This window comes from Cupressus sempervirens, chromosome 8 (genome assembly GCF_028749045.1).
Source record: "Cupressus sempervirens isolate cs-2001-9-10 chromosome 8, ASM2874904v1, whole genome shotgun sequence".
Taxonomy (NCBI): Eukaryota; Viridiplantae; Streptophyta; class Pinopsida; order Cupressales; family Cupressaceae; genus Cupressus; species Cupressus sempervirens.
The window spans coordinates 261,663,365-261,690,673 of record NC_143125.1 but is presented as its reverse complement, the minus strand read 5'-3'; the positions used below and the strand labels follow the sequence as shown (position 1 = coordinate 261,690,673).

The window sequence follows — 27,309 nt, the reverse complement described above, 5'->3', positions numbered from 1 at the left end:
AGTAATTATGTCAGTGTCTAGGTTCCTAGGGGAAATTTATTTTAAGGTGGTCGATGAAGTTTACTTCTATAAAGGCTAAAATGTATTTTGTAATTTTCTTAATGCCACCTAAAAAAATGATTGTTTCTAGTTTTGTGCATTCATGTTGTAAACATTTCATTTTATATTTATCTAGTTCATCATGGTTCTCATTTGTTATGATTAGTTTTAATTACTTCAACTAGATTTGAATCCATGCAAACTTGAAGATTATGAATCATAGTATAATGATTTTTTTTGGTTCAACTCATCAATTCCATTTGAAAGGAGATTGTTAGGATTAGTGTTTGGTTATTTTTGGATAAGGAGATCTATGCATCAAACACAATGTCTTTTGGACTTTGTAACACGTTTGATGTATCAAAAGTTATGAAATTGCACATATTTGAGAAGTTAACAATTAAGGGTTCAAGGTCTTACTTGATGATTTCTCCATCAATGCTTTGAAAGTAGGGAAAATATTTTAATTCGTGTTTGTTTGTGATCCCTTATGAGAGCTAAATTGGGTCATGTAGTTTATTGCGTTGAAGATGAATCTTGACAAAGCTGAATTAGTGATGCGAATGGAGTCAATGTGGTAGGATGTGTCTTGAGTAATATAGTTGGCCATAAGATATTCATGAATTTTTTACTCAAATATCACCTCCCTTGGGTGCAATGATTGTGAAGGGACAAATGATTTGAGGTCTAGGTGTTTCACAATAGTTTGCGAACTTGCCGGTACTTGCCATGTCCTAGCAAGTTGTGAATCGAGTGGCCTTGGCCAAGGTCCCAGTGACTTGAGACTCCCAGAAAAATCACCCTAGGTGAGACTCACCAAAAACCTAATTGTTGTTGAGCCCTGCCAAGTTTTGCTTGAGTCTTACCAACTTTTTGCAAGTCCCCAAGTTGGGTCAGCCTTGCAGAGTCCATGTTGAGTCCCAATCTTGTTTCTATGATTTTAGATGACCAATGTTTTTTAAGATGGTGTTGAATATGTTTCCATTGATGTCAAAGTTTGTTTAAATTTTAGAGAATTGGCTTGTGGTGCTTGACATGCTTGAACTTCTTAGGCTGCCTTGTTGTCCACTTTACTTTCATAGTTGGAATAATGTGCCTTGGCAATGAAACACCAATCATACAAGCCAAAAAAACATATTACAATAGAAACAATATTTGTACAAATTATAACCTCAAAGTATTTTACATGAGGGACACATAGGAGAGAAGTGAAGTAAAACTTTTGAATGAACGAAGTTCTATAAAAAAAAAGCCTTACCAAAAAATGCACAACAACTAGGATTCACCATTTATGCTAGCATGAGGTTTTGCAACCACACAAGGAAGAAATGTAGTTTTAGAAATCAAACAACAAATACATATATATCTTGTGAGAAAATGAGATGTTGATTGTCTCGGTGTGATGTTTAGTCCATTTGTGTGAAAAGTGAATTTCCTTCCATTGAAATTGATAATTTAATATTGTATGCAATATAGGGGTGTTATTATAGAATTCTAAATGTCAATTACTTGGAATTGTCCGCTAAAATATCATTTGATATAAAAACTTGGTTGTCTAGATTCTTTTGGAAGGATATCTTTATTCATATCATTCTTATGTATTCTAATAAATATAGTTTTTAACTATTAATAAAACACTTAGAATTTAAAAATAGATTTTTATTTAAAATAAATAGTTAAATAAAACACAAAATTTAAAAATAAATTTTTATTTCAAATAAATAGTTGAATAAAATTATTTATTGAAGGCTAGGGTTTTGCATGTAGTACGACTTTTCGTCTGAATTCATCTCTATGTATTGCACCTATCATATTGCATTTATTGCAAGAGCATTAGGGGTTTTTATTATGGCTCCGACCAACTTTAGCCCTGTATTTAATATTGGTGTTGGAGTTGCTTCGCAGATGCTCATGGCACCTCCTCCGTACAAACACCCTTGTAAGTGTTTCACGAGGTAAGGCCCCCTGATATTGTTCTTAACATTCAGGATTTTGATAATGCTTGTGACTAGCTAGAGAAGCATGCTATGATAGGATTTTTTGCGGGTAGAACTCCTCCAAAAAGCATGCATAAAGAATCAGTTGCCAAGGTCTGGAATCCTCACGGGGTCCAACTTGAAGCCATTCAAAGCCTCACCAAGGGATTTTTTTTGTTTCGGTTTGCAAACCCTTTCGAAGCTAATAGGGTTTTTAACTACGAGCCCTGGACAGTTAGGTCTTCGTTGCTTGTTTTTCAGCGCTGGTTCCGAGACTTCCCTATCTCAGATGACAAGAAACTGAAGGTCCCTGTGTGAGTTGAGTTCCCGGGTCTCCTTGTGTCTTGCTGGTCATTTGTCCATGCCATTACACAAACCCTTGGTTAGGTGTTGTGCATGGAACGAGAAAAGTTTTTCAACGCTTGCCCTTGAAGGAGGGTTTGCGTTGAAGTCGATCTTTCCCATGATCTCTAAGAAATTGTTAACATCTAGGTTGGGGCTCATAACTTCACATAGAAGGTGCTTTATTTGAACTTCCCAAACACTTGTCATCGGTGCCAATTGACTGAACATAAAACCAAAGATTGCCCCACTAATCGTGCTTCAGAAGTCGACTCCTGGAAAGGAGACGTAGGCTAGGCCTGCCGAGAATGGTAAAAAAAATGAATGGACAACCATTGTACTCAAGGGTGAAACTTCCTTGCCTTCGAAACAACCAACGTCTTCTTTTGTCTAGCCTTCGCTAGAGATTGTTCTAGTGACTTCAGCGGTTGCACCAGCTATGTCGGTGGTGCCTCATCAGCCCCCACCCATTTCAAACCTTGTTGGACAAGGGACGGTGGCGTTTGCAAGTGTTGCTTGGCCCGCTTGGGTTTGCTCTTTGTAGGCAGCCTCCATGATTGCTTTCCAGCCCTTGCAAATGTCTCGCATCCCAGATGGTCGTGGAGAAGATCTTGATGGTGGCTCTAAGAAGTGGAGGATTATTTCCAACAGAGATTTTTCTCCTAGCTTCACAACTAGTTCCTTCTTGTACAACAAATTCTCTTCTCTAGGGGACGAGGATAACATGCAAGAGTTTTTGTCATGAATTTTCTCTCATGGAATGTACCAGGTTTTATAGACCTTTCTTGCAAGTACTATGTGCACCAAATGACCTTTCATTCCTGCTATGCTTCGAGCCCTAGGATTTGGTCCTATTTCTCTTCAATCAGTGGAAATGCTCTTCGGGGACGCTTTGGCTTGTATTACTATCAATGGCAAGCAATCAAAGGCATTTGGTCTTTTCAGGTCCATTCACTAGGGATGTCCTCTGGCTTCAGCTTTGTATGTTCTTTCTGCTAAAGGTTTTGGGTATTTGCTTTCCAATGCTATCTCCTCAGGTTGTGTTTGAGGCATTTCCCTACTCGAGTCGCCTACTCAGCTTGTAAATGGGCACTTTGTTGACGACTCTTTTCTCACTCTACTACAAGATGAGGAAAATGTTTCGAAGTCTCTTCAATGTCTTGACACTTTTTGTATGGCTTCTGGATTTGCAATTCAATGGCACAAAACGTTGTGCTATAGGTAGTCATTTCTTTCTGCTCCACCTTGGCTTGCTCAATACAATTGGAAATGGATTCAACACGGAGAGATTTTGCACTTCTTGGGCATTCCTTTTGCCTTTCAAGCTTTGACCATTGACCTTTGGAACGTCGTGCTCGCCAAGATTTCCAAAAAGCTAGATTATTGGCTCACCAAGCTTCTTTCTTTGGCTGGTAAATTTTAGATTTGCTCCAAGGTTTTGGCTACTACCCATGTTTATTACTCATCCTATTGGGCTCCTTCTAAAGCCTCTCATCTAAAGTCGGAGAAGCTTCTCAAATATTTCCTTTGGGCTTCCAGATCCAACCATCATGGGTTTCACAGACTTTTGACCTATTGGTCTTTGCTTCACCTTTTCATGTTGCTCCACAATCTGTGTATCCAACCATTTAAGCCATGATGGAAGGACTGGAAGTGGTATCCATGTACTCCTCTTGTCAATTGAAAACCCAATTACATTTAGCCAGTGCCACATTTGCCTATGGTTGATACTTTGAACCAACGTTGGCACTTTCAATCTTTGGAGTGAAACTAGAGATTAAGTTTTAATACTATTTGGAATGCCATCACTAAGCCTAAGATTGTACACTTTGCTTGGTGTGTTTTGTTCCAGGGATTACCTCTAGGTCCTCAACTCAAGCATTTGGGTATTCCTAATCCTCGTCCCTTTTGTAGGCAACCTAAGTCTTTCGTGCATATCTTTTGGTTATGTCGCAGAGCTCAACATTATTGGTTCTGGATTCATGACTTTTTCAAGCCTTTTACGCTGAAGCCATTTTCTTGCAACATGATCTTGCTACGAGATTCTCTTAGAATCCCCTTTAAGTACACCCAGATTTGGCATGCTTTCAGGATGGCAATTTTTCTCACTCTTTGGAAGGATAGAAATGTTGTTCTTTTCACTCGCAACTTTCTAAATATAAATGTTTCTATGTATACTAAAGCTTGCATATGTAACAATGTAATGATGTAGATACAAGTTCAAGTCAACAAGGTGGCCCTTGAGGTGGCCCACTTGCAGTAGTTGTTCAATCATTGGGGCAACGTGTTGTGTACGATTGCCCAGGTTTCACCGGATTTCGCTTCCATGGATATTGCTAGAGTCGCAATTCCTTTGTTCATCGTTCATGAACGCCATGCTCTCAGGCTCCCCACCGCTCCCCTAGCAATGGCTTTGAGGACCGTCATTGTTGTTCCGCCTCTCCGTAATAGGGTTCTAGCTGCTCCTCGATAGCTCCTCCTGTTGCTCTTGCTATACCTCTAGTTAGCCTTCCTCTAGTCATAACCTGAAGTGATCATTCCCCTACCTCGGCCTGGTGATCTCACCTCTAGGGCGAAGGGAGAAGAAGAAAAAGAAAGAGATGTTGCTCCTGATAGGCGAGATCCTCCCAAGCCACCCACCAACCCCATTGATGTATGGGATTCTAATGACCACCATGATCCACCTCCCTCGGTTGGCACTAAATTAGCCTCCCGAGGGAAATTTATATAGTTTTTTTCATGAATAGTTGTTTGCTTTCCAGCTCTATTGTGTGGACTCTCGCATGGTGATCCTTTGTATCCCTTGACCCTTTTTTTTGTGAATGTGTAACTTTAATATTTTAATATATAGAACAGGGACTATTCATCAATTTTTTCAAAAAAATTATTTAAAGAGATAATAAGAATTTTTTTATCCATGTCATTATTATAATTTTTTGTTATTGATAAAAAAATACAACTTAGTATTTTCTAATTTTGATAAATCATTAAAATCTAAGATTTAATGCAAAATAAATACACAACTAAAATTATTTATATAAAAGTAGAAGTGTCTATTTAAATTTAAATCACATGGAGTTTTTATTTGTGTTGGCATTCTTCAATTCATTATGTGAGTATAGTGCGCCTTTAACAAAACATTATAATTTTATTAACAATATTTTCCAAAAATGATAATTTTCATTTATTTAGAGTAGATTATACAATTAATTATAATTGTATCTAAAGAAATTAAAGTCATGTAGTGGTTAAATTGCTTCAAAACTTAGTTTTTATATCCTCGTTGAAATTGGAATGTTTTAAGGATAATAGAGGGTGTTTTGCAGAGAGTGGGAAAATGGTTTGTAGTCGTAGGCTAGGGCTTATCATAGCTACATTTCCTCTATTTGTTCTAGGTGCTCTACACAAGGGTTCTTTGTAGGTTTTGTAGACATTTTAAGGTTTATGAATGTATTGTGTGTAAGGGGTGTAATGCTATTGTTGTGGGCTTGGTTGTGCAAATTGGATTTGGGTGTTTCCATTCTAGTTTGGATTTTTGAAGGCTTGTGTTTTTGTGGGATGACCTTCTTTGCCTCTATTGGGGCTATTTTTTATTCCCTTGCATTCCTAGGGGCTTTTTATGTCCATTGCACACATGTGCTTTGCATGGATGTGTGAATGGGTCCTAGAGGGATAAGCATGTCATTTAAAGATGTCGTGATGAGGATTAGTCCATCTCCATGCATGTACAAGGACCCTATATTTTGTGTAATTGCTACACACATAGGAGAAAATTCTTCTCAAATTGGGGGTTTTAGGCATACAAAGTAAATAGGTGCCATGCTAAAAGTGATAACAGTTTAGTCCTTGTGATTCCTCCCTATTCTATTTTGGAAGATATTAATTATTTATCAAATTGTTCTTTGATCTATAAGTTTATGGGGACTTGGGCGTCTTTACCCTTCTTAGAATTGGGGGATTGTAGCACATGGAATTTGAAGGGGGGAATGGAAGTGGTGTTGACTGCCAATAGTTAGTTTTTGATGTATTGTGTGCATTATAGATAAAAAATAGTGCATTTGAAGAGGGCTTATTTTAATTGTCAAGTTGGTCTCTTCATCAAACCATGACATATTGGTTCCAACCTTATAGAAGAGCTTCCATTGAGAGTTCCAGTATGGATGAGGCTTCTATTGTTAGCCTTGGAATTTTAGAGAAATTATATTTTCAATTTAGTTGCAATGGAAAGTGGAAATCTAGAGGGCCTTTTATGACAAACTATGGATAAAAAGGCAATCACTTACACTCTTGTTTGTGTTGAAATTGTTTCAAGAAAGCCTTTACCCGATTCCATGAATATTTGGTTGGCTCCAAACTCATGGATCCAACAACTTGATTATGAAACTTCTCCATTCCATTGCTGAATTTGTCATGAATATGGGCATTTGCAAAGAGCATGCCCTAAATTTGAACTTGCTGAAACTTCTAAAAATGGGTTGGCTATTTCACTTTCTAAACATGATAAAGGGAAGGCTTTTATGATGGAGGATAAGGAGGGATTCATCCCAGTTAGAACCCGTAATAAAGGAAGAGGTCAAAAGATAACTCTAAACAATAGGTAATTTGGTGAAGTCTTTGACTGATTTGATGCTCTAGATAATCTAAACCAACTTTATGGGGATAATGTAAATTCTCCTATTGGCCATGAACTTATGGGGACAAGAGAACTAGATGGTGAGTAGGGAAATAATATTTTGAATGATTCGCAGGAGGAAGGTTTAGGTGTGCAAATGGACACAAATTTTCCATTGGGAATCTAACTAGAATTAAGAATAAGTGGAGGCAATGAAATGATAGGTGGTATAGATCTCATCTGTTCTGGGTCTAATATGGAGAAAGATATATACAAAGATAGCAAAACTAAGTGTACCCCACATAGTTTGGGAATTCATTAGATAACTCTTAAACCAAGTGCTTTTGAGAAAATTTTGAAGGTGTGTAGGAATAAAGATTAAGAAAAGGTAAAACTAGTTGGCAAAAACATTAGTGGAGTTTGGCGAGCTTTAAGAAGCCACTGACTCCCACTTCTTTCCATCTAAAAAATTATTGGATTTTCATGGCTTGTAAGTGTTTGAATAACATCCCTAGAAAAAAGGCTATTCAATAGTTGGTTCTAATTCTCCTAATACGGTCTTTATTCAGGATAACAAGTTATTTGTTAATTGTATGTTTAACAAGACATAAAGAATTTGGGCCTGAAGTCATTTTCAATGTCTTGGGGCTTAAGGCGGTTTAGGTATATATTTTACCTATGGGACCTACATTTGTTGTTCCACTTTGGTGGATTTCTAGTTGGTCTTCTATCTTTTTAGTGGCGACAAGTTGTGAATCTAGTGAGAATCTCCTTTTTACTAATGTTTATGCTCCAACTGTTCCTATAGGAAAATCCTTGCTATGATCACATATATGATACATCTACTTTCCCTCTCCTTTACTCCCCTATGTTTTAGTAGTATATTTAATGCGGTCTCAAGTTTGAATGAGAAGAGGGTAGGTAATACCATACTTGATCCTTCTACGAGGCTTTTAAGGAACAATATTGAGCTCTTGAAGGTAGTGGATGCTAAACCCAAAAAATGGATAATTTACTTTGAATTATACAAGATGTGGAGTGGAGGCAATAACTGAGAGGTTAAACAGATTTCTGGCCTATTGTTTTTGAGTGAATGATAGTTAGACTATTTTGAATATTTTAGATTGGAGAGGATTTGATTATTTTTTGATCAAGTTTTTCCGCTACAAAATTTTTAGTGCCAAAGAACCTCTCATTTAAATTTCAGCTTATGTGACTTCGATAACTTTCCCTTCATGATCTTATGCTAGATTGATGCAGTGATGGGAAGTCGGCTTTGACACCACAATCTATTTGTTGTCAAGCAATTCCAACACGCAAATATAAGTTTAAAAAGTGGAATAGGATATGGTTTTCTAATATCTTCTTGACAAAAAGAAATGCTTTGTCTTCAACTGATGTTATCACTAAACAAATTAGGGACCAAAAAATTTTTTGAGGATTTTTTGGTAGGAATTTGTTGTAGTGAAGGAGTTGGAGAAATAGGGGCATTGGGAGGAGATCTACTGGATGGAAAAGGCATGAGTTGATTGACTCCAAGGTGACATAAACACAAAGTTTTCTCATAATAGAGTAAAGGATAGAAGACATGGAAGTTTAATTACTTCCCCAATTCCTTAGAGGGGGTTCTTTTATTTTCCTATAGGGAGATTTCTCAGGAAATCACTACATTATTTATAAATGCGTTTGTTGAGAACTCTGCACCTACCAATTTTGAGGAAGGTCTTTTGCTTGATTGTATTCCTTCCATTACTACCAATGAAATTGAAGAGGCTCGTATTATACCTATATCAATTTTTCAGGTTGAAGTAGTAGCATTTGACATGAATAAGAATAAAGCTTTAGGGCTAGGTGGTTTCCCTATAGAATTTTACCAAGAATTTTGGAGAATAATTGAGGTGGTGTGGGAGTCTTTGAGAAACAAACAAAAGCTCAAGGCTTTGATTGTTATATTCTTGTGCTCAATTCAAAAAAGGAAGGAGCTAAATCTATTGATACATTTATACCAATATTCTTGTGTAATATGATTTATAAAATAATCACAAAGTTGACTGCAGAAAAGCTCAAGTCATGGCTTAATAAATTAATCTTTGAAGAGTAAGGTGGTTTTGTTACTGAAAGATAAATTTTGGATGAGATTGCCATAGCAATAGAATCTGTGCACTCTATGGAAGTCCATAGGAGAAGGCTATGTTCATAAACTTAGATATGGTCAAAGTCTATGATAGGGTCATATGGTATTGCTTGCACAAAGAGCTTACAAACTTTGATTTTGGAATTGAGTGGATCAACTAGGTGATGAGTTGCATCACTTCCTCCTCTTTGGCAGTTATTATTAATAGTGAATCCACAAAGTTGTTTGGAGCTTCTAGAGGTCCTTAACAAGGTGATCCCTCCTTGTACTTGTTTATTTAAATGGTTCAAGGACTGCAAAGATTTATCAAGCCTTAGATTAGGCAAGGATTGATTAAGGGCTAGAATCAAGGTCATGGTCTTCCTCCTTCCCATCTTCAATTTGCGGATGACACTGCTTTAATGGGTATTGCCAGAATTAATATGTCTACCAATTTCTTGAAAAGCTTTGAATCTTTGTTTAATACCCTTAGACAAAAGATTGATGAATGAAAATATTTAATTTTCCTTTTTAATATCCATTCTCTCATTCAAGCCTCGATTTTTGGGACTTTGAGGTTTCAAAATGATGCTCTTCCCTTTGTGTATATTGGAGTTCCTCTTTCGACATGCCATTTTCTTTGGGGGGCTTTGACAAGAAATTTGGCCAATTGCTACTAGAGCGACTCTCTTGAAGTTGGTGGTCCAGACTCGATGTTTTGTTCAATCTACTCCTACAAGCTTTATTAAGAAATTTGATGCCCTTTTTAGGCATTTTTTTATGGATAGGTAATTTACTTTATTCAAAGTAGAGTGTTGTTGAATGCAATTTTATTTGTAGGTCAAAGTAGAATAGTGGTCTTTGATTGCATCAAGAAGGTGTTTTGTTTGCTAAGCTCTTGTGGAGGTGCATCAACCGAGATCAAGGATGGGCTGAAATTCTCAATATAAAATGTTTAGAGGGAGTTGAAGGAAAGGATGGTCCTTGATATAATTTGGCGGATAGTGAATCTAAAATCTAGAATACTCTTGAAAAGGGAGTATACTTTGTAAAGCAAGGTTGTTTTTGGATTTGTAATAGGGGTGTTGAAGTTATGTTTTGCAAGGACTGTTGGGATGGATCCCCTCCTATTATTTCTCAATTTCCTCCTTTCCAATCCCTTTGCAATAGTTTCCTTGGAGTTCGTTGTAGTAGGGTCGAAGATTTTAAAGTCACTTTGAACTTGGGGTGAGGAGAAGTGGCTAGATAGAAAAAAAACGTATGCATGAACTCCTAGAGGATCAATAGAGGATAGGAAGGATCTTGAATGTTACAATGTGCAACTCTCTCAAAGTAGCAAATATTCTTCCTTGGGCCCCTAATCCAAAAGGGTACATTTGTTATGGTTTTAGGATATCTAGAGTTGAACAGGTTGACTTTTGAGAAAGTGAATGTTCCTTGGTGGAAGCAAGTTTGGAATAGGTCAGCCTTGCCTGAGTACAATTTTATCTTATGGTTAGTTGCGTAGAACCTATGTCTCACTTAGTAGAATCTTTGGAAGAGAGGGTTTAGTGCCTCTTTTATTTGTGTTATGTGTAATAATAATGAGGAGAGAAGTTCTTGTCTTTTGTTCTAGTGTTCCTTCACCGAGAAAATCTGACATTGGTGGTGGGGAGTTTGGAAGCATATTTTTTTTTCATGCCAACTCTTTTGTTAAATTCTGAAATAGTATTGGCTGACCACTTGCTAAGATTTCCTCCATGTGGTATGGGACATTAGACCGTATTTTATTATTTGGCAATCACGGTTAGAAATAAGCCACAAAAATTTTTAGGATAAGAGGAAGTTGGTGAAACAACTATGGCAATTAGTTCCCCGCGTGATTCAAGAAACTTTGATGGTGAATTGTGATCATTTTATGGAGGCGGACCCTGTAGACTTCCAAGTTGTCCAAAATTTGGATATCTTTGGTAGGGATTTGGAGATGCCTTTTTTCAATAGACAATGTTGACATACTAAAAAGAAGGTTCAATGGGATGGTAAGTGATTTCTCTTGCCTTAGGGGACCCTTAAGATCAATACTGGTGGGTCTTCTAGAGGAAATCTTGCGCATGTAGGAGTTGGAAGAGTTGGTAAGGATAGCTTTGAAAATGTAATTTTCTTCCTTTTTGTGTATAAGAGGCAACAAATCAATATGTATATGGAGGATCATGTTTTTCTCTTGAAACTATAAATGTATGCTCTTGGATTGAGCATGGTTATTTGTGAGTCTAGTTCCCAATTTGTTGTGAATATGTTGAATAGGAAAATCATGGATGATGTTGACCGATATCTTATTGTGGTGGGTAGAAAAATTCTTAGTTTAAGAGAATCTGGAATATAGCAACAAAGTGTTTGGCTAAGAGGGCTTTTGAATGATTGGATAGTTGGAATATTAGAGAGTGGGGTCAATTACCCCCAGAGTGTGCTCAAGATCTTGAGAAGATTGTTAGGAAAGACACTGTGGGTTAGTTGTGGTCTTGTAGGGGTCATCCTTTTGTTGGTGTTTCTGGCTTTTTACTGTTTTTCTAGGATGCTTGTCTCTTTGATTTGTATCATTATTTTTTATTCAATATATTTTTACTTTTGTTAAAAATTGAATTATTGAAACTAATTTTTATACTTATATAGATGACTTGGTTAATTAATCCAAATTAGTAACCACTTACTTCAATTAATATATTAAGATAGATTTGCATCTTGTTGACATAAGTTTTATTCCACCGCAACATACAGAATCAAATACTCCATAATTTGAGATGAAACACCAAATACTCAATCCTCTCTTGAATAAGGTCATATTTCATGCTAAGCTTGATCATTCAGTGACTTCAAGGTTCCATTAACTGTGGATACTCACTTAGTGAAATGACGTGATATGTTTGTAATCACTTAACAAACTTACACTATTCATTCAATGGACATCAATGCTTGCACTTCTAAAGATTTAGCCTCACAATATGTAATGAAAATATAGTTTTGATCTCCCACTCAAACTTAACTTTGATATTTGCTTCTCACTATGAATGCAAGCAGGTGTAGATGAACTTAGACTCTACTAGATGTAACTTGGTCAACAACTATACCCACCTGGTGCAAGCTTCTAAGGATCACTCAAATGGTTTTCACGTCAATATCTCATCTTTAATCCCATCAAATGGATGCAAACTAAAGATGAATATCATTTGAAGTTATGTACTTTCATCAATTAACTACATAAGCCACTCCTATCATTTGCAAGTGGCTAGTGGCCTAGATTTGTTTGAATCAAGCAAGTAAACATTCAAAATTACTTTCATTTAACTGAACTACTTCAAAACGAAATCTACTCCAAATGAAAGATTGAGGAAACCATGCAACACTTCAAAGCAATGTTAAGTAATAGACCATGAAGAACCAACAATGAATTATTAGCTACTTTGATTCTAATGAAATACAAAATGAGAAGGCCTAGCTTTTTTTAGATGTTCAAATACAATGAAGGGCTAAGATTGATTGAAGATCACAAGCCAAGATCCATTCCTATAGCCAATGAGAATGTAAGACACTTGTCATGATGTGATTGATTATGCCTGAATTTGGAAATTCCTCATTGAAGAAGACAACTAGATGCCACCTCATTACTCCTATCTTGTACATCTATTTAAAAAAACGTGCTTTGAATCCTGACTTGTGGAATGTGTCTATTAAAATTGCAAATATTTCTTGCTCGATTGTCAGAAAGTATCTAGATTGATACCCAACCTTTCTAACTTTGATTAACTCTTTTCAAACCATCAATCCCTTGAGGATTATCATGATGGCTCATATTCTCCAATTACCTTCATCTTTTGAGATTTTATTATGGCTTGACTTGAGTTTGAACTTGTATCTCGAATTCAATTATACTTGATTGAATTTGTGAACTTGATTGAACTCAAATGCTTCAATACATACTATTATTTTTTTCATAGAGATATTTTGTATTGATTTGAAAGGAAACATGGTGATATTTTTAGAATGGGGCCTATTTTCACAAGTTGTTGATGGTTGTGTCATCAAAAAAATGTGTAGAAGAAATATTATTTCAATTGTGATAGGATGTGCGCTCTCTCTTGTACATGTCATCTATTTTGGGGTGACATTTAAAATTATGCTTCAAATATGATCAGATCTACTAAGTAGTGAATCAATCAAAGGATATAGGTGCCAAAGGTTGGAGGACATCCAACAACCTCTCATCGGACGCTAGCAACAAGGTTGTGAGTTGCATTAATAACAAAATTATTTGTGTCAAAAAGATCAAAAACATGATAGGTTTCTAGGAGGCATCGTCAACTGTCTTATATAATTTATGATTAGAGTGCCAATGATCTATAATGGTGGTTGTAAATGTGACAACAAGGGTCTTGGTGTTCAAGCTTTTTATGCAAGTAATTTGACGTGTTTGTCCCCTGTCACTATTGTTAATGATTGTTAGTGAATGGATGTGTTTATCCCCAATTATTATTGTTGGTTGTTAGTGAATGAACATGTTTGTCCTTGGAATCATAACTCATGTGAGTAGATGTCTTTATTGCTATTCATGATTGATGTTGGATAGATGTGTTTGGCCCCATCCTTGGATGATAATACACACAGTGTTGTGAGACTAGTTCCACTAATACTTGAAATGAGTAGAGATGTGTATGTCCATATTCTTAACTTACATTGTTTGATGAGCTATTGTATGTGGTTATCAAGTATTGTGATGTACTTTCTCCCTATGTTCCCACTAAGGAGGGGTGTTAGGAATTAGTGAACACATAGATGTTATCAATTTTACATCATGAGATGCATAAATAGTAATTAGATTTGTCAAGGTTTATTATAGAGTTAAAAACAACTCAGTAGCTATAGGAGAGTTACTATAGAGTTGTTTCCTATAAAGCAAGAAATAAAAATCTTATATATTCGTTCAAATGTATTAAATGAAATGAGGACTTATTGTCTACTAAATGAAGTACAATAAAAAGTTTAAACCATGTCAAAAGCACTCCCTCCTTTTGTAAGTATGTTGAATGAATTCCCATACTCAACAACTTATCCATGTCCTTGGTGAATTGCCAAATCATAACCACCTAGCAACACAACTTTGAATTTTCAATCTCTCGCACATACATCTTGAAACTCACCATCATTTCTTTGCTTGAAATATGTTGCTTCCTTTGCTTGACATTCTTCTCCAACAACTTAATGCAAGCACCAACTCAATTGATAATAGGCCCTTCCTTTCCAACTTTAAACATAATTAACTTACATTATCTTTTGTATCTATGTTGTTAGTTTGAAAATTTATTTAACTCTTGAATGTAAATATATAATAATTTTGTGTAAAAGCATACATTTGTTTTTAAAAATCAATATCTTTTATCATTAGTAAATAAATAGCAATTAATTTATAATATTTATTTTATTTTTAACATAGATATGATAGTAAATTGAATTCTTTATTTTACTTTTATTTTATAATTTTTGGATATATTTTATTTTATCTTTCATTTGAATAAATATTTTATTCTGTAATGTTAAAACAATCTCTAATACCACACAAGACTTGATAAATGTGTAGTGTATTTTTCTTATTATTTTTATGAATTTTTTTTGTAGCGTAGTTTTCTAATAATTTTTATGATTATTAATCTTCTATAATCAATACTAAACATTTATAGAATATTAGTAATTTTAAAGAAAACATCAATTTTATTCTATAAAATTTTATATCTCACATATAGAAAAAGAAGAAGAAGAAGTTTTTTTTAATAACTTCAGTAAATGAAATAATTATAGATTTTTAACTTTTTAAAGTTTGAGGATTTAGTTTTCCAATTTAGTCAAAAAATAATAATAATTGTAGTTGGATATGTCCATAAAAAAAAAAAATATTAGAAATATATACATTTTGTACAACTGATTAAAATTTTCATATAGATCATACATAGCACAATTTATTGTAATAATAACAAAATTGCTATAAAAAATTCAATGTCAATTAGACAAACTTGAATATCATGATATATATTTATTTTAAATTTAAACATGATAATGTTAGGTGTTAACAATTAGTCATGATAATAGTATGTTATTGACCTTGTTGCATATGACCTTTTTAGTGAGCCTTTGTGAGGGCTAACACCCTTGTTTTCTTGCTAGTTAATACAAAATACAAATACTCATCATTGATCAAGCATCATCATATAGGTCTTTGAAAGTATTGCCATCAACATCCATATCGGATGATGTATGTACTAATAAATTAATAGAACCGCAACATGTAGTGTCATTCACATTGATCCTAGTATTAGCACTAGAATTCACACTCACTAGTTAAATCATCTTCATCAACAAGTGTGGCAGAGTGGGAAGTGAAAGCATAAGAGTCCATATGCTCTAGCAAGTGATATCCTACTTCTCTTTCCTCTTCCTTGTGTGAAAGGAGTTGTAAGTTTAAATGCACACACATGAAGTTGTTTTCCTTTTCTGAGTTTAATTGATTACATTTTACTAAGTGTATGGAGGGGTATTTGTTCCAATTCCACTCAAATGTAGATGAACTAACAACCTATGAAAACAAAATCATAAAGTTACAAGATTAAAAATTAAAAAATCTAAGTTTTAAACTATAAAAAAATCTTTAAAATATCAAATCTTTTTATAATATTAAATTGGTGATAAAATTGTGATCATAGTAGTGTCGAACGAAAATGATTGGGCATGGAAGTACCACCAACTATCATCAATACTAGAGTAATTGGAGCATACAAAATCTATGAACTCAATCTTCACTATATTTTGCATGTCAAGATCAATTGAGAGTTTGCAAGATGTTGCCTTGTAAGATCAACTGACTTTAACATCGCTATATGTGCAATGTTTTTGACATGAAAAGAAGCTCAACATTATAGTACTTGGGACTTAATGTAAAGGCAAGAAGATGTGGCTAAGTGGTCATTTTGTTCCATCTTTCAATACTTTTGTGGAGTACTTAGAAGAAATTCTCTTTAGGGTCTTGCTCTTTTGCATTTATGATGTTTTCATCTTCTCAGTCATTGATTTGATATTATCATATAGATCACCTAGGCAAGGCCTATCCATATTGATATAATAGATCATTCCTTAATATGGGCCAAGTGAAATTTAGGAGATATTAAATATGATCTCACCAAATATAATACATGATTTGTTTAATATGTGTTTCCCTCGTAGTGTTAGTTTAATCCCACGTGGACCAATTTCGGTTGGTAATCATACTAGAAAGTGCTTCCCAAACCTTCCTATGTCATCACAAGACAACTGCGTTGGCAACGTACTTACAATGAAACATATTCATTAATTTTTTTTTCGATTTCATTCAATAGCCAAAGTTCAAAGAAGTTTCCAAATATTTCTTGTGGCACACACTCCTTAACCAATAACACCATCATTTTACAATTTGTGCCATTGTTTGTTATTTACTCAACCTTTCAAGGGTTTGCTTCCTCATCTTATTAGAATAATAGCAATAAGTGCACCATCCTTCACCTCCCCTCACAATCAGCTACTCCCAAAACATTGCCCCTTTAAGGGGCATTGCAAAAACATTGACCAATGATTGATTTCTTGCCATCTCTCCATAGATGGATACCTATTGTTTTGACTTATGAATATCTTACGAGCCTCAATAACTCCTTTACAAATTCAACTTCCTTTTTTTAGCAAGGTGTAATGCACCTTCTCAAAACTTGGCCTCCTATACCCTTATGGATCCTCACTAATTACTTTCACTATTTGTTATTGATATGGTGAGCAAACAACATTGAATATCAATCCACTTGCTCAACACCTTAATATGTGTTGATTGACAACTTTTCAAGGCATGTTTGAAATGACATTTCCCATAGTCCCTTTCATAACTTATGTGTTAAGTTCATGGTTTGTTTTGTGGTATGAAGAAAAATGAGTGGCTCTTTGTAGGTTGATGATTAAAAGTGATGGAGGGAGTCCCTTTCCTTGAGATCATTCTTGAATTCGTTTTGAAAGAGCAGTGACATTTGAAACTAGAGTTGAGGGCCTTTGTACATTTTGAGGTCCCAAAGGAGCGAGTTATAAGCCCTTCTTGTGAATTCTACCATCACCATCATTATCAAAACCAAAAACCAATACATCATTGCAAACTTCCAATTTGATATTTTTCCCCCAATTTTCCCCCTATAGAACCACAAGTAGAAGGGGAAATGATTACACAAGTCTAGCTGAGGCAAATTGACCAAAATCTCCCCGTTTTCCAAATATTCACTATTCAATTCTTTAAGGGCTCTCTTTCTATTAGGAATTGAATAAGTACCCTTTGTATTTGGGTTGATATATAGGTGTGCACAATTTTTTTTATATAAATAGTAATTAATATGCTATCACGTTCAAAGTGTTTTTAATCAAGAACATCAAAGTTAATATCAAATTTTATTTTATTTGAATAACAACAATTAGTTACAATGCCATTTTCATTGGTCAAGTTATATGCAAAAGTTCTTAACTATATCATATAAGTTGGTACTCGCAGTTATAAGATCTCAATTCCTTGTTGTTTTTCGCTGTAATCAAATTTCTTATATGACAAGAGATCCAAATTGGAGCACACCCACCTTGTTTTTGCACCCAATTGACTATGCTTAAGTTGGTGAATAAGGGAAAATGTAGTTAAATTCTTCTTAGTTGAAGATTTTACAGTTGATAGAAATGTTTAGCTTTGGGCAAAATAAGCTATATATATTTCGGGAAGCCTTAGGGTGGACCTTGAATTTGACTCATATGAGTCCTAAGGAGTTTTGCTAAAATCCTGCAACATAGTATTTTCTATATACATAGTCATACCATGATTTATTGGTAAAATATATGTTTATTATATTTTATATTTATATCTTTTATGTATATAGTCACAATATTAGACTCCATAACTTGTTCTCTCTATAAAATGCCTCTTGACATAGTAAGTCAACAATCAATTCGTGATAATCAACAAATAATTAATAAATCACAATTGTTTGATATGGTAAAGCTAATTATTAGTTGATTTAACTATGAAAAGATGTTGTTTTATATTTTTAACATGTTGGCACCAATTTTGTTACTTCTTGAAAACTTTGTTTGCAACTATTTTTATAGCCCAAGGCCAACTCATTCTTAACATAAATACCAACTTTATTATTATTTCTTAAATGTCTAAGTATTAATGTTGGTATGTCTTGGTCCACTAACAATGTTATTGAAGATTATTGATCCTTTGAATTCTAAGAAGTCTCTAGCATACTAAAAAAACGGGGATGAAATTAAGAAAAAGACTAGTGGTACATGAAGAAGAAGAGGGAAGATTGAGATTAAGGAAAATCTCCCCTAACATGTTGAAAAAGGTCATCTTTCAAGCATAAAGTTATCATCGTAAAAGTCCATGATTTAAGGGTTTTAGCACCTCTAAAAAATCTCTTTTAAAAAAATGTTGCTTCCAAGATTGAAGAGAAGCCCAAAATTCCAAATCTCTATTTTAGGAAGTTGTTTTAACTTTTCGGGGCATTGGCGGTGGATCACAGGCACATATGGTTGATAAAAGAAGTTGAGGCTTTACCACAAGGAAATGGGATTAAGAAAGAATAAAGATAACAAGAAGATGAAAGTATTCAAAAATTCTTATAATAGATAGGCGTTGTAGATTTCTCTATTATAAACCAAATAATCGAACTTTTTTGATACCTTTGTAATGGCCATGTCTAAACTATTGCTTTTCATTTTTCCATATTACTACCTGCGAAAAGCAATGTGTGCACTCAACTTTTTCTTAAATAGGAACTTGCATAATTTAGCAGTTATAGGAACTCACATAATTTAGCAATTATGTTGGAAACATTGCACTGATCATTAATGAGCAATAGTAAAATTTCATTTCTTGACGACTAATCCTAAAAGTTCCAAAATAAACATGCAAGCACTCCACTAGACACAAAGATAGAAACAAAGCAAAATGGTGCCCTAGTTAGCCTAGGGGCTCTAGTCAAAGAAAACTCAATGAATCTAATTCTTCCTTTCAAGGTGACATTCAAGATGAGAAGCTTAGAAAGAAACAATGTGTTGAAAATGCAATTCTATTTTTCTAAAATTTGGTGTTGTAATTTAATATTAGTTTTAAAAGAATGAAGATTGAATAACTTTTAAAGCTTTATTTTTGAACTTTATGGAAGTTACGATTGAATAAATGTCGTATTGACTCACTAGTTGTATGCTTATAGTCTATAGAGATTGCACTCAAATTCAAAACTAATGTGTTAATTCTTTTGTATTATGAATGTAAGACTTGTATTCAAGTCAAAATTCAAGTGTTATAATTTTGCAATGAGAAAATCAATTAAAAGTTCTATGCTATTTTACATCAATGCTCATTATGAAATAGTTTTCAGTATTTTGTAATAATTTATTATTTTAGTCTTCTCTTTTAAGTCATCATTTTCAAGTGTTAAAAATTTCTTTAAGATCAAATTAGTTGCTAATATGACTCTAAAGACATTTTGTAGAATATTATTATTGTTTACATTTTAGGTATCAATTATTCAAAAAATAATAGTGAGATAGGATTTTTTTTGGTTTCTGCTCAATCTTTTGAAATAAAAACAAATAAGTCAAATTTGTTTTAGTTATTTCATCTTTATCCTAAACTCCAAAGAATAGTTTTGTTTTTTATTATTATCTTAAATTTAAAAGTAGATTAATTCAAGGAGATGACCCAATGAATTTAAAGCAAAAATTAGTTATACATTTTCCTATTTTATATTGTCATAAAGAAAATTGAAAACATTGACATAACTAAATTTTAAATATATATTGTTTTAATTTATCTATTGATATATTTTGAACTATATGATTAAATTAACCTCTTCTATTTGAGTTTCATTATAATTAATATTAGTATTTATAATTTACATTTATAAAAAAAATCTTATTTATGTTAACTGGTAATTATACTTTAAGACACTGCAGCATTAATATTTGGAGAATAAATTGCAAACCAGAGTTGTAGGATATTTTATTTTGAAAAAGTAGGGAAAAAAATTGGCAAAAGATCATAAAAACTTTTGGATTTAAAAAATGTTAAAAATTGAAGAAAATCAATAAAAAAATGAAGGGCATTTCATGATGTAGATGTATTGAGACCAAATAAAATATAGAGTTCAACCCATTAATTATAGAAAATAAAAGAAATTCTCTATAATGGGTTTGTCATTTGCTTGCAACGGTCACTCAAAACCTGCACTAAATTGCATTACCTAGCTTACCTTTTGGTTCTTTCTGAGCATCACAATCCGATTGGAGGAACTTAAACTTTTCTCCACATTTCAAACTACCATATATTTGTTTCTCACTGCAAGAAAACTGTAAGGTTCATTGTACCTTGAAACTACTTGTATTACCAAATCTTGGATCTTGATTTATTACATATTCTTTCTCTTATATTCCTAAGCTGGGAGTCTTTTATTGTGAATGAATGGCTGCTCTCTAATGCTTGGATTCATCACCTATCTTTTCAAAATATTATTGGTCACGTGTATCATTGCATCACTATGCATTGGATTGCATATTTCTTCTCTTGATTACGAATTTACCCATCTCATGGTTTCCCATCACTATTCTTGGAAGCTTCATTACCTTGTATCAGTGATACACTTTAGACCGCACATTTGTCTCAACCTTTTTGCAAGAACATAGGTAGTAAAGCTTCCTTTCACTATTTTAAGACAATCAATAGGGTCGTGCTTCTTTGTCATGATAACATGTATCCTTGTGCATACTACTATAGGTAGTCCTTATGACATATTCACTGCCTAACATGTGTTTCGATCTCTATTTTCTTTGAACAGTGAATAGACAATCACTCTTTTCACAGAACAACCATTCACCTATGAAAATTTTGGAAGATGGGTGGAACCCTTATTTAGAATAGTGTAATAAACTTTTTAAGACAGAATAATGATATCTGTGAATAGATCTACCCTATCAATCTAATAGCACTATCTATATCTTTGAAAAATATGAGTAATCGTAATGAAATGCAACAAACACATGAAAGAAAACCCCTTCATTGTGTTTTGATCTCACCAATGCTCTAAAGAAATTTTCAAACTTTTCTAACATGAAAAGACATCTCATATTTTAATATGACTTTTCCCTCACAAATTTTGAATGGAGACAATACCAATCATAGAGTAGGGTATTATGAATATGCATGGAACCCTACCTTTAGTACGATCCCTTTATTGATCATCTTGTTGAATATCCCTTAAAATATGGTTCTTCTGTGTGATAGGGTTTTTTGGCCGTTTAATTGCAGTTTTTGATTGATTAATCTAAAAAAAATCATGAATAAATTGTTGATAATCATTGACCAAATAATGACACAATTTTTTAGGGAAGAAATCAGCAACATTGGCGATCCCCAGTTAATTGGGTATAATCATGATTTTTTTCAGATTTCTGCTTCTATGCTTAAAAAAGCAGCTCTTCCCATAACGAGTCGGTTAAGCGATAGTGGTATTGTTGTGAAATTGAAGAATATTAAATTGAATTGCGAAATTAAGAAATTCCATGTGTGAAACTCAGGAAAAATGCTTAAGAAAGATTAACCATATTTTTTCAAATATAGTATAAAATTTAAATTAAAGACCATTTAGACATCACTAGAATGATTTTCCCATTAATTTTGCTGTTTAATCATAATTTTTTATTGATGTCACTACAATATTTTCCCATTAAAACCAAACGACCTTTGAAGACATCAGTACCCATGTTAACATGGCACCGAGAAGATAGCAGTGAGAGATGATCTTGGTGATTAATTTAAAAGGTCCAATCAAAATGAACTAAAAATCCATTTAAGACTAACTGTGAATTCTGATGTACTCGTCATTTATTTGCCGCTTGAATCAAGTGGCAACTATGTCTGTCGATGCTACCATGATTGGAGGAATATCAATAACTTCCCTTCTTTGTTTATTGTGGCATCTAAATGTGCATAAAAATTACTCCCCTCTTGGTTTGAAGAACAAGACATCAGTCTATCACTAAAAAAGTCGAGCAGATAGGAATTTTTATGATATAATCTCTGGTTCTGTTATAATCTTACTCTTTTTATTTACTTGACAAGGATGCAAGGAATTTAACCAAGACTGAAGTGGTATTAATTTCATCATTTATCTGAACATTATGCAAATAAAACTACTAAACATATTTATCCGATCCTGGTCATTCTGATTCAATTGCTTCTATTTCTTTTATGTTTATATAGGTTGAATGGGATGAGCATGTTGCAAACGAAAGAAAGGAAAGAGTCTCTCCTTGGGAAATTGAGCCGTTTATTTCAGGTGCAGGATCAAACCATTTGGCAGGTCCAAGAATAAAGAGACTAAGAACAAATCTGGTGTCAACCCCAACAGATTTGCCGATCTGCGGTATGGACTACACTATGGAATGCCCAATTTTCTAGAGATTTTTTTTAAGCCAATGCCTGAATTTGAGTTCTAATAAGCTGGTTATCTTTGTAGTGAGTGCAGATGGGGATAGATTAGTAGACTTTGGAGAATCTGTAGGATTTCAAAAGGTCTTGCAAGGTCAAGAATTGGTTCCTTTGAGAGAAAATTTGAGAGATGGATTTGGTTTGACAAAAGGTCAAGAACAAGAACAACCCTTATGTGGAAGCTCTGTGGTGGCAAAGACTGGCAGCAAAAGTGAGGCATTTGAAAGATGGCATGTGCCACCCTCCTCGGAGTTATTCTCTGCCAATGCAACATTTGGGAAATTCCGTCCATCTGAAGTTCCAAGATCAGTAGAACATTTTGCTCTACAATGCACTGATGTAAACCAGCAGCAACCTGAATTTATCATGAAGTTGCATGAAAGAGATACTCCCAGTTATACACGTTCTAACACTGTAAACTGTGGATCAACAGAATTGGGAGTTTCGCTCTCTTCATTCCATCCACAGAGACTGAACAGTACAGAACTTCAGCTAGTTGAAATGCCTGCATGTTTTGGCACAAATTCTTACTGTCGCGGTGATCTACCTACTGCTTATGGACTTACATTTCCATTTAGTCATAATTCATTACAAACTGGTGTCCCTGGAATATCGGCAAGATGGCAGGATCCATTTGTCTCAACATCTGCATTGGAGAGGGGCAATTGTTTTCCTCAAGTGGCTGACATTTTGTCGAGTGACATCTCAATGGGAAGGAGTAAATCTCTTCCATCTGAAATTCCTCCTTGTCGGGAAGATGATCTGGATGCAATTAGAGAAAAACAAAAGTGCAGGCTTTTCGGATTCTCTTTGATTGAGGAACCTCCATGCTTAGGAAATGGATCTAGCAGAATCTCAAGGGATGGCACGTCAAATGATATAAATGGAGCCTTAGCTCAGAGAATACAATCTTCTGTTTTAGGAAAGTTGGATGAACTGCAAAAGGTTTCTCATGAACAGTGCCAGCAAATGATTGCTCAGGAGTGTAGAGATCAAGAAGTTAATGAAAAGAAAGCTAAACAAATTCAGACCCCTCTTCCAACTTCTGGTCGTAGTTGTAAAAAGGTAGGAAAATTTTGCTTATTTCGTTTTGTCATTGCATTTATGTCATACAGTAGATTAAACTTTTTCATTGGCGTAGGTGCACAAGCAAGGGAATGCTGTAGGAAGAGCAGTTGATTTGTCTAAGCTCCACGGATATGATGAGCTCTTAAATGAATTAGAACATCTGTTCAACATGGAAGGATCACTGGGAGACCCTAAAAAGGGATGGCAAGTTGTTTACACAGATAATGAGGGAGATATGATGCTTGTTGGAGATGACCCTTGGCTGTAAGTACCGTCTAAGAAAGATTAACATTGCTGTAAATTGGTGATAATGAACTATATTTGAGCCTCGCGAGTATAATTTTCTGCACTTTCTCAATCACTACTGCTAATATGTGTGCATATGCTCGTCACACTCTTTAATAAACTGTTTTTCTTATGTCCACCATTATCTTTGATTCTTGAATGTGCTTTACTCTGGACGTTCATCATTTTTTCACCTTGTGCTGACTTTTATATACGTCTCTACAGGGAATTTTGCAATATTGTTTGCAAAATTTTGATATATCCTCAAGATGATGTGCAAAAAATGAAACAGGCCACTTTTAGTACTGATGCTCTCAGCTGCTCTGAGGACCAGCCTGCTACAGTGGAGGTTTCTAGGTGTTCAATTCATCGCCAGGATTCATCTTCTCCTCTTACAACAGGAATGCCATAGTGCGTTAAAATGGTTTCCTCTTCTTTTTCAGTATGCACATTGTAAATGGTCTCAATGATGTCTCAATAATTAAGAGAAATCTCCTACAAACCAAAATTATCTCCTTCCTAATGCATGGGGTGTTCACAAATTTATTCCAAATATTTTCCCCATGAACATACAATTTCTATTCATTAACTAAACACTGTTAATGAAGCCCTCGGTAAGTTTTACTTCGGCATCAAATCAGAACAGAACTAACTCTACTCAGGTTTTCCAAGCTAATGCTCCAAAATGAGAGTTATACCTTAGTGCTCAATATTTGATTTCCTTGCGTTAATTTAGCTTAAATGAATTAGATTTGGCATATCATAGTATTTATCTTAAACCTTCACACTTGCTTTCCAGTTTCTTCTATATGGTTTTTGGATAGATCTATCTTAGATTATTTCCTTGGAAGAGATATTCCATCATTCTAACTAGGGAAGTCTATCATTAAAGAGAGTATCGGGTTACTGACTTTTAGCAAGTACAGCTACCATTCTAACTAGGGAAGCCTATCATTAAAGAGATTATAGGGTTCTGACTTTTAGCAAGTACAGCTAATTAGAGAAATGTAGCCTTGCATTTTGACTCCCACAAGAGAGTGATAGCTTCCAAACCTCCTTGAAGAAAAACAAAGCCCTTTAATTATCAGCCAAGTAGTCCTAGAGGAGAAGCTGTATCCAGGAAAGGGAAAATTTTGAAAGAAATGGTTGTCTAAAAGGTGTGCCTTACGAATTGAATAGTCATTAGTCGTCATAGTTTTTGTAAAATCTTTTGGACTAGTCAAAATTTTAAAGTGGTGGAATCTAGTGTAAAATAATTTATGCAAGTTTGAGTAGAAATATAATGAAAACTTTAGGAGGGTTAGACTTAAAAGGATTACTAATCTTATGGACTCAAAAAGATTTGGTGCACTTGATCTAATTTCCAAGAATAACTACTGGGTGTTATCTAGATTAGGTCGTGCATTTTCTTGTCTCACATTACCAATAACAATGTAGTTGGATTAACCTTTTCAACCCTTTGATTAGCTAATTGAAATGGATTTTTTCTTAGAAGTGTGTTAAAATAAAACGCATTACTACAAGTTTATAATAGTTCTATGGCCTTCAAAAAACAATTTTGGAATGATTGTGTTTCTTAATAATTGGCAGCGAAGAGAATCGTTAGCAAATGCAAGTACAAAAAAAAAATTCTAGTCATAAAAGTTATAAAACATAACTTGAGGGATGAGTTGGGCAATCTTGCCTTAGGTTTTCGTTGTGTGGCTAATGAAATACAATACCAATGATGAACACCAAACTCAAACCCAATGATTAGATGATATCCTAATAATACATCAATTTTGGAAAAGTGTTTGGCCCTATGTAATTGATGTAAAATATCATCAAGTTGAGATAATGATGCATTTTAATTCATTGAATTATTGATAGTTTATGCATAAATTCATGATGGCAAATAATACTAGTGCATTTTGAAGAGAGGCACGTGAGCTTAATTTTTTTCTTTAAGTAACAATGTTAATTGATATTTTTGTTATGTTGATCTTAGGATAAACTGTTGATAGGGAGCTCTAGATATAGGTTCTACCATGGGAAATAGATAATTTGTATGTTCTACATATCTCTTAAAGTATTATTTGTATGCTCTACATATCTCTTAAAGTACTTGATTCCTTGGGGAAAATGTCGTTGAGTTTGTATATTGTAGATTTCATATTTATGTCTGATTTAAATTTATCGTTTGTTATAAAAAGCATATGCAAAACATTTTGCAATTTTTCATAGCACTACACTTGACTTGTATGGCTAAAATAGTTTTAATGTGCAAAGGTCTTTTCTACCTCTATAAATCAACATGTTCCAATGTTAGAATTTAAGATAACTTGTAAGTTTTGATAACCAAGATAAAGGTTATTGTTCTCTAGCCAACTCAGACCTAGTATAGTACCATACTTGTCAATGTTGAATACATGGAAGTAATCAAGTGTTATAAATTTGTCTACCTAAATTTTAGATTTTTAATAGTTGACTATTTTTTCAATTATCCTACCACAAACCACTTCAACACCTTAAGGTTTTGTATGTTGAGAAAATTAGTGGTTAATTCAAAAGATGACTAACAAATCATGAAAAGCTATAACAATCATGTTGGTAACAATCCTAATCTTACCGGTAAGGCTATCAAAAGGAAATACACAAATAACAATGAATTTCAAATCAAAACTCGAGCATTGTTTTGGTGGTATCTCATCACTTTTACTTTCTTCTTTACTTTGATATGTTGCTCTTTGTTGACAAGTGAATAAATATAGGAAAGAAACAAGGATAATTTGGCATCATATGGACAATGATACTAGCAACTGTGGTTGCTAAAAATGATGGACAGGAGCCAAACTTACAAACTTTCAACTCGAAATGGATGATCAGGGTCAAAGCAAATGGACAAATGGGATTGCATAAAAAGGTCTAAATAAAGGAAGTTGAAAGGGCAAGTGGAAAGGAATGACCAAATCTAAACAATAATATGAAATAATAAAGCCCCACTTATATTTCCCTCTAAAATGACCAAAAGAAAATTAAATATTGCATATATAATTGTGTATAATAGAAAATGGAATGCTATGTCACAAAGGTATGACATCTCAAAATGTATTATACATTGGAATAACAAACCCCTCCTACAAGATGAATTTAGTTAGCACAAGCAAAGGAGCTACGCAGCCAACTTGAGACATATGCTTTGTAAGGTTGGTTTTGGTGATTCCAAATAGATAATGATATGTAAATGATATATATAACCCATAACATAAATGCAAGGAAATAGAGGCAATGATGAATGCACTCGAAAAAAGGAAGTAGAAAAGTGCAC

At 34.0% G+C, this 27,309-nt stretch overlaps 1 protein-coding gene across 2 annotated transcripts in view; it reads left to right on the top strand.

The window, feature by feature from the left end:
• Positions 1–24,712, top strand: part of LOC149542462 (auxin response factor 11-like) — an 88,627-nt gene extending 63,915 nt beyond the window's left edge. The window contains exons 10-13 of one of the 2 annotated variants that reach the window (XM_089797403.1): positions 22,422–22,584; positions 22,678–23,714; positions 23,791–23,981; positions 24,228–24,712. In XM_089797403.1, coding sequence (XP_089653529.1) covers positions 22,422–22,584; positions 22,678–23,714; positions 23,791–23,981; positions 24,228–24,414 — 1,578 coding nt within the window. In that variant the 3' untranslated portion in view covers positions 24,415–24,712. The remainder of the gene's footprint in view (positions 1–22,421; positions 22,585–22,677; positions 23,715–23,790; positions 23,982–24,227) is intronic. The other variant, XM_089797404.1, reaches the window with a different exon arrangement.
• The last annotated feature ends 2,597 nt before the right edge of the window (positions 24,713–27,309 follow it).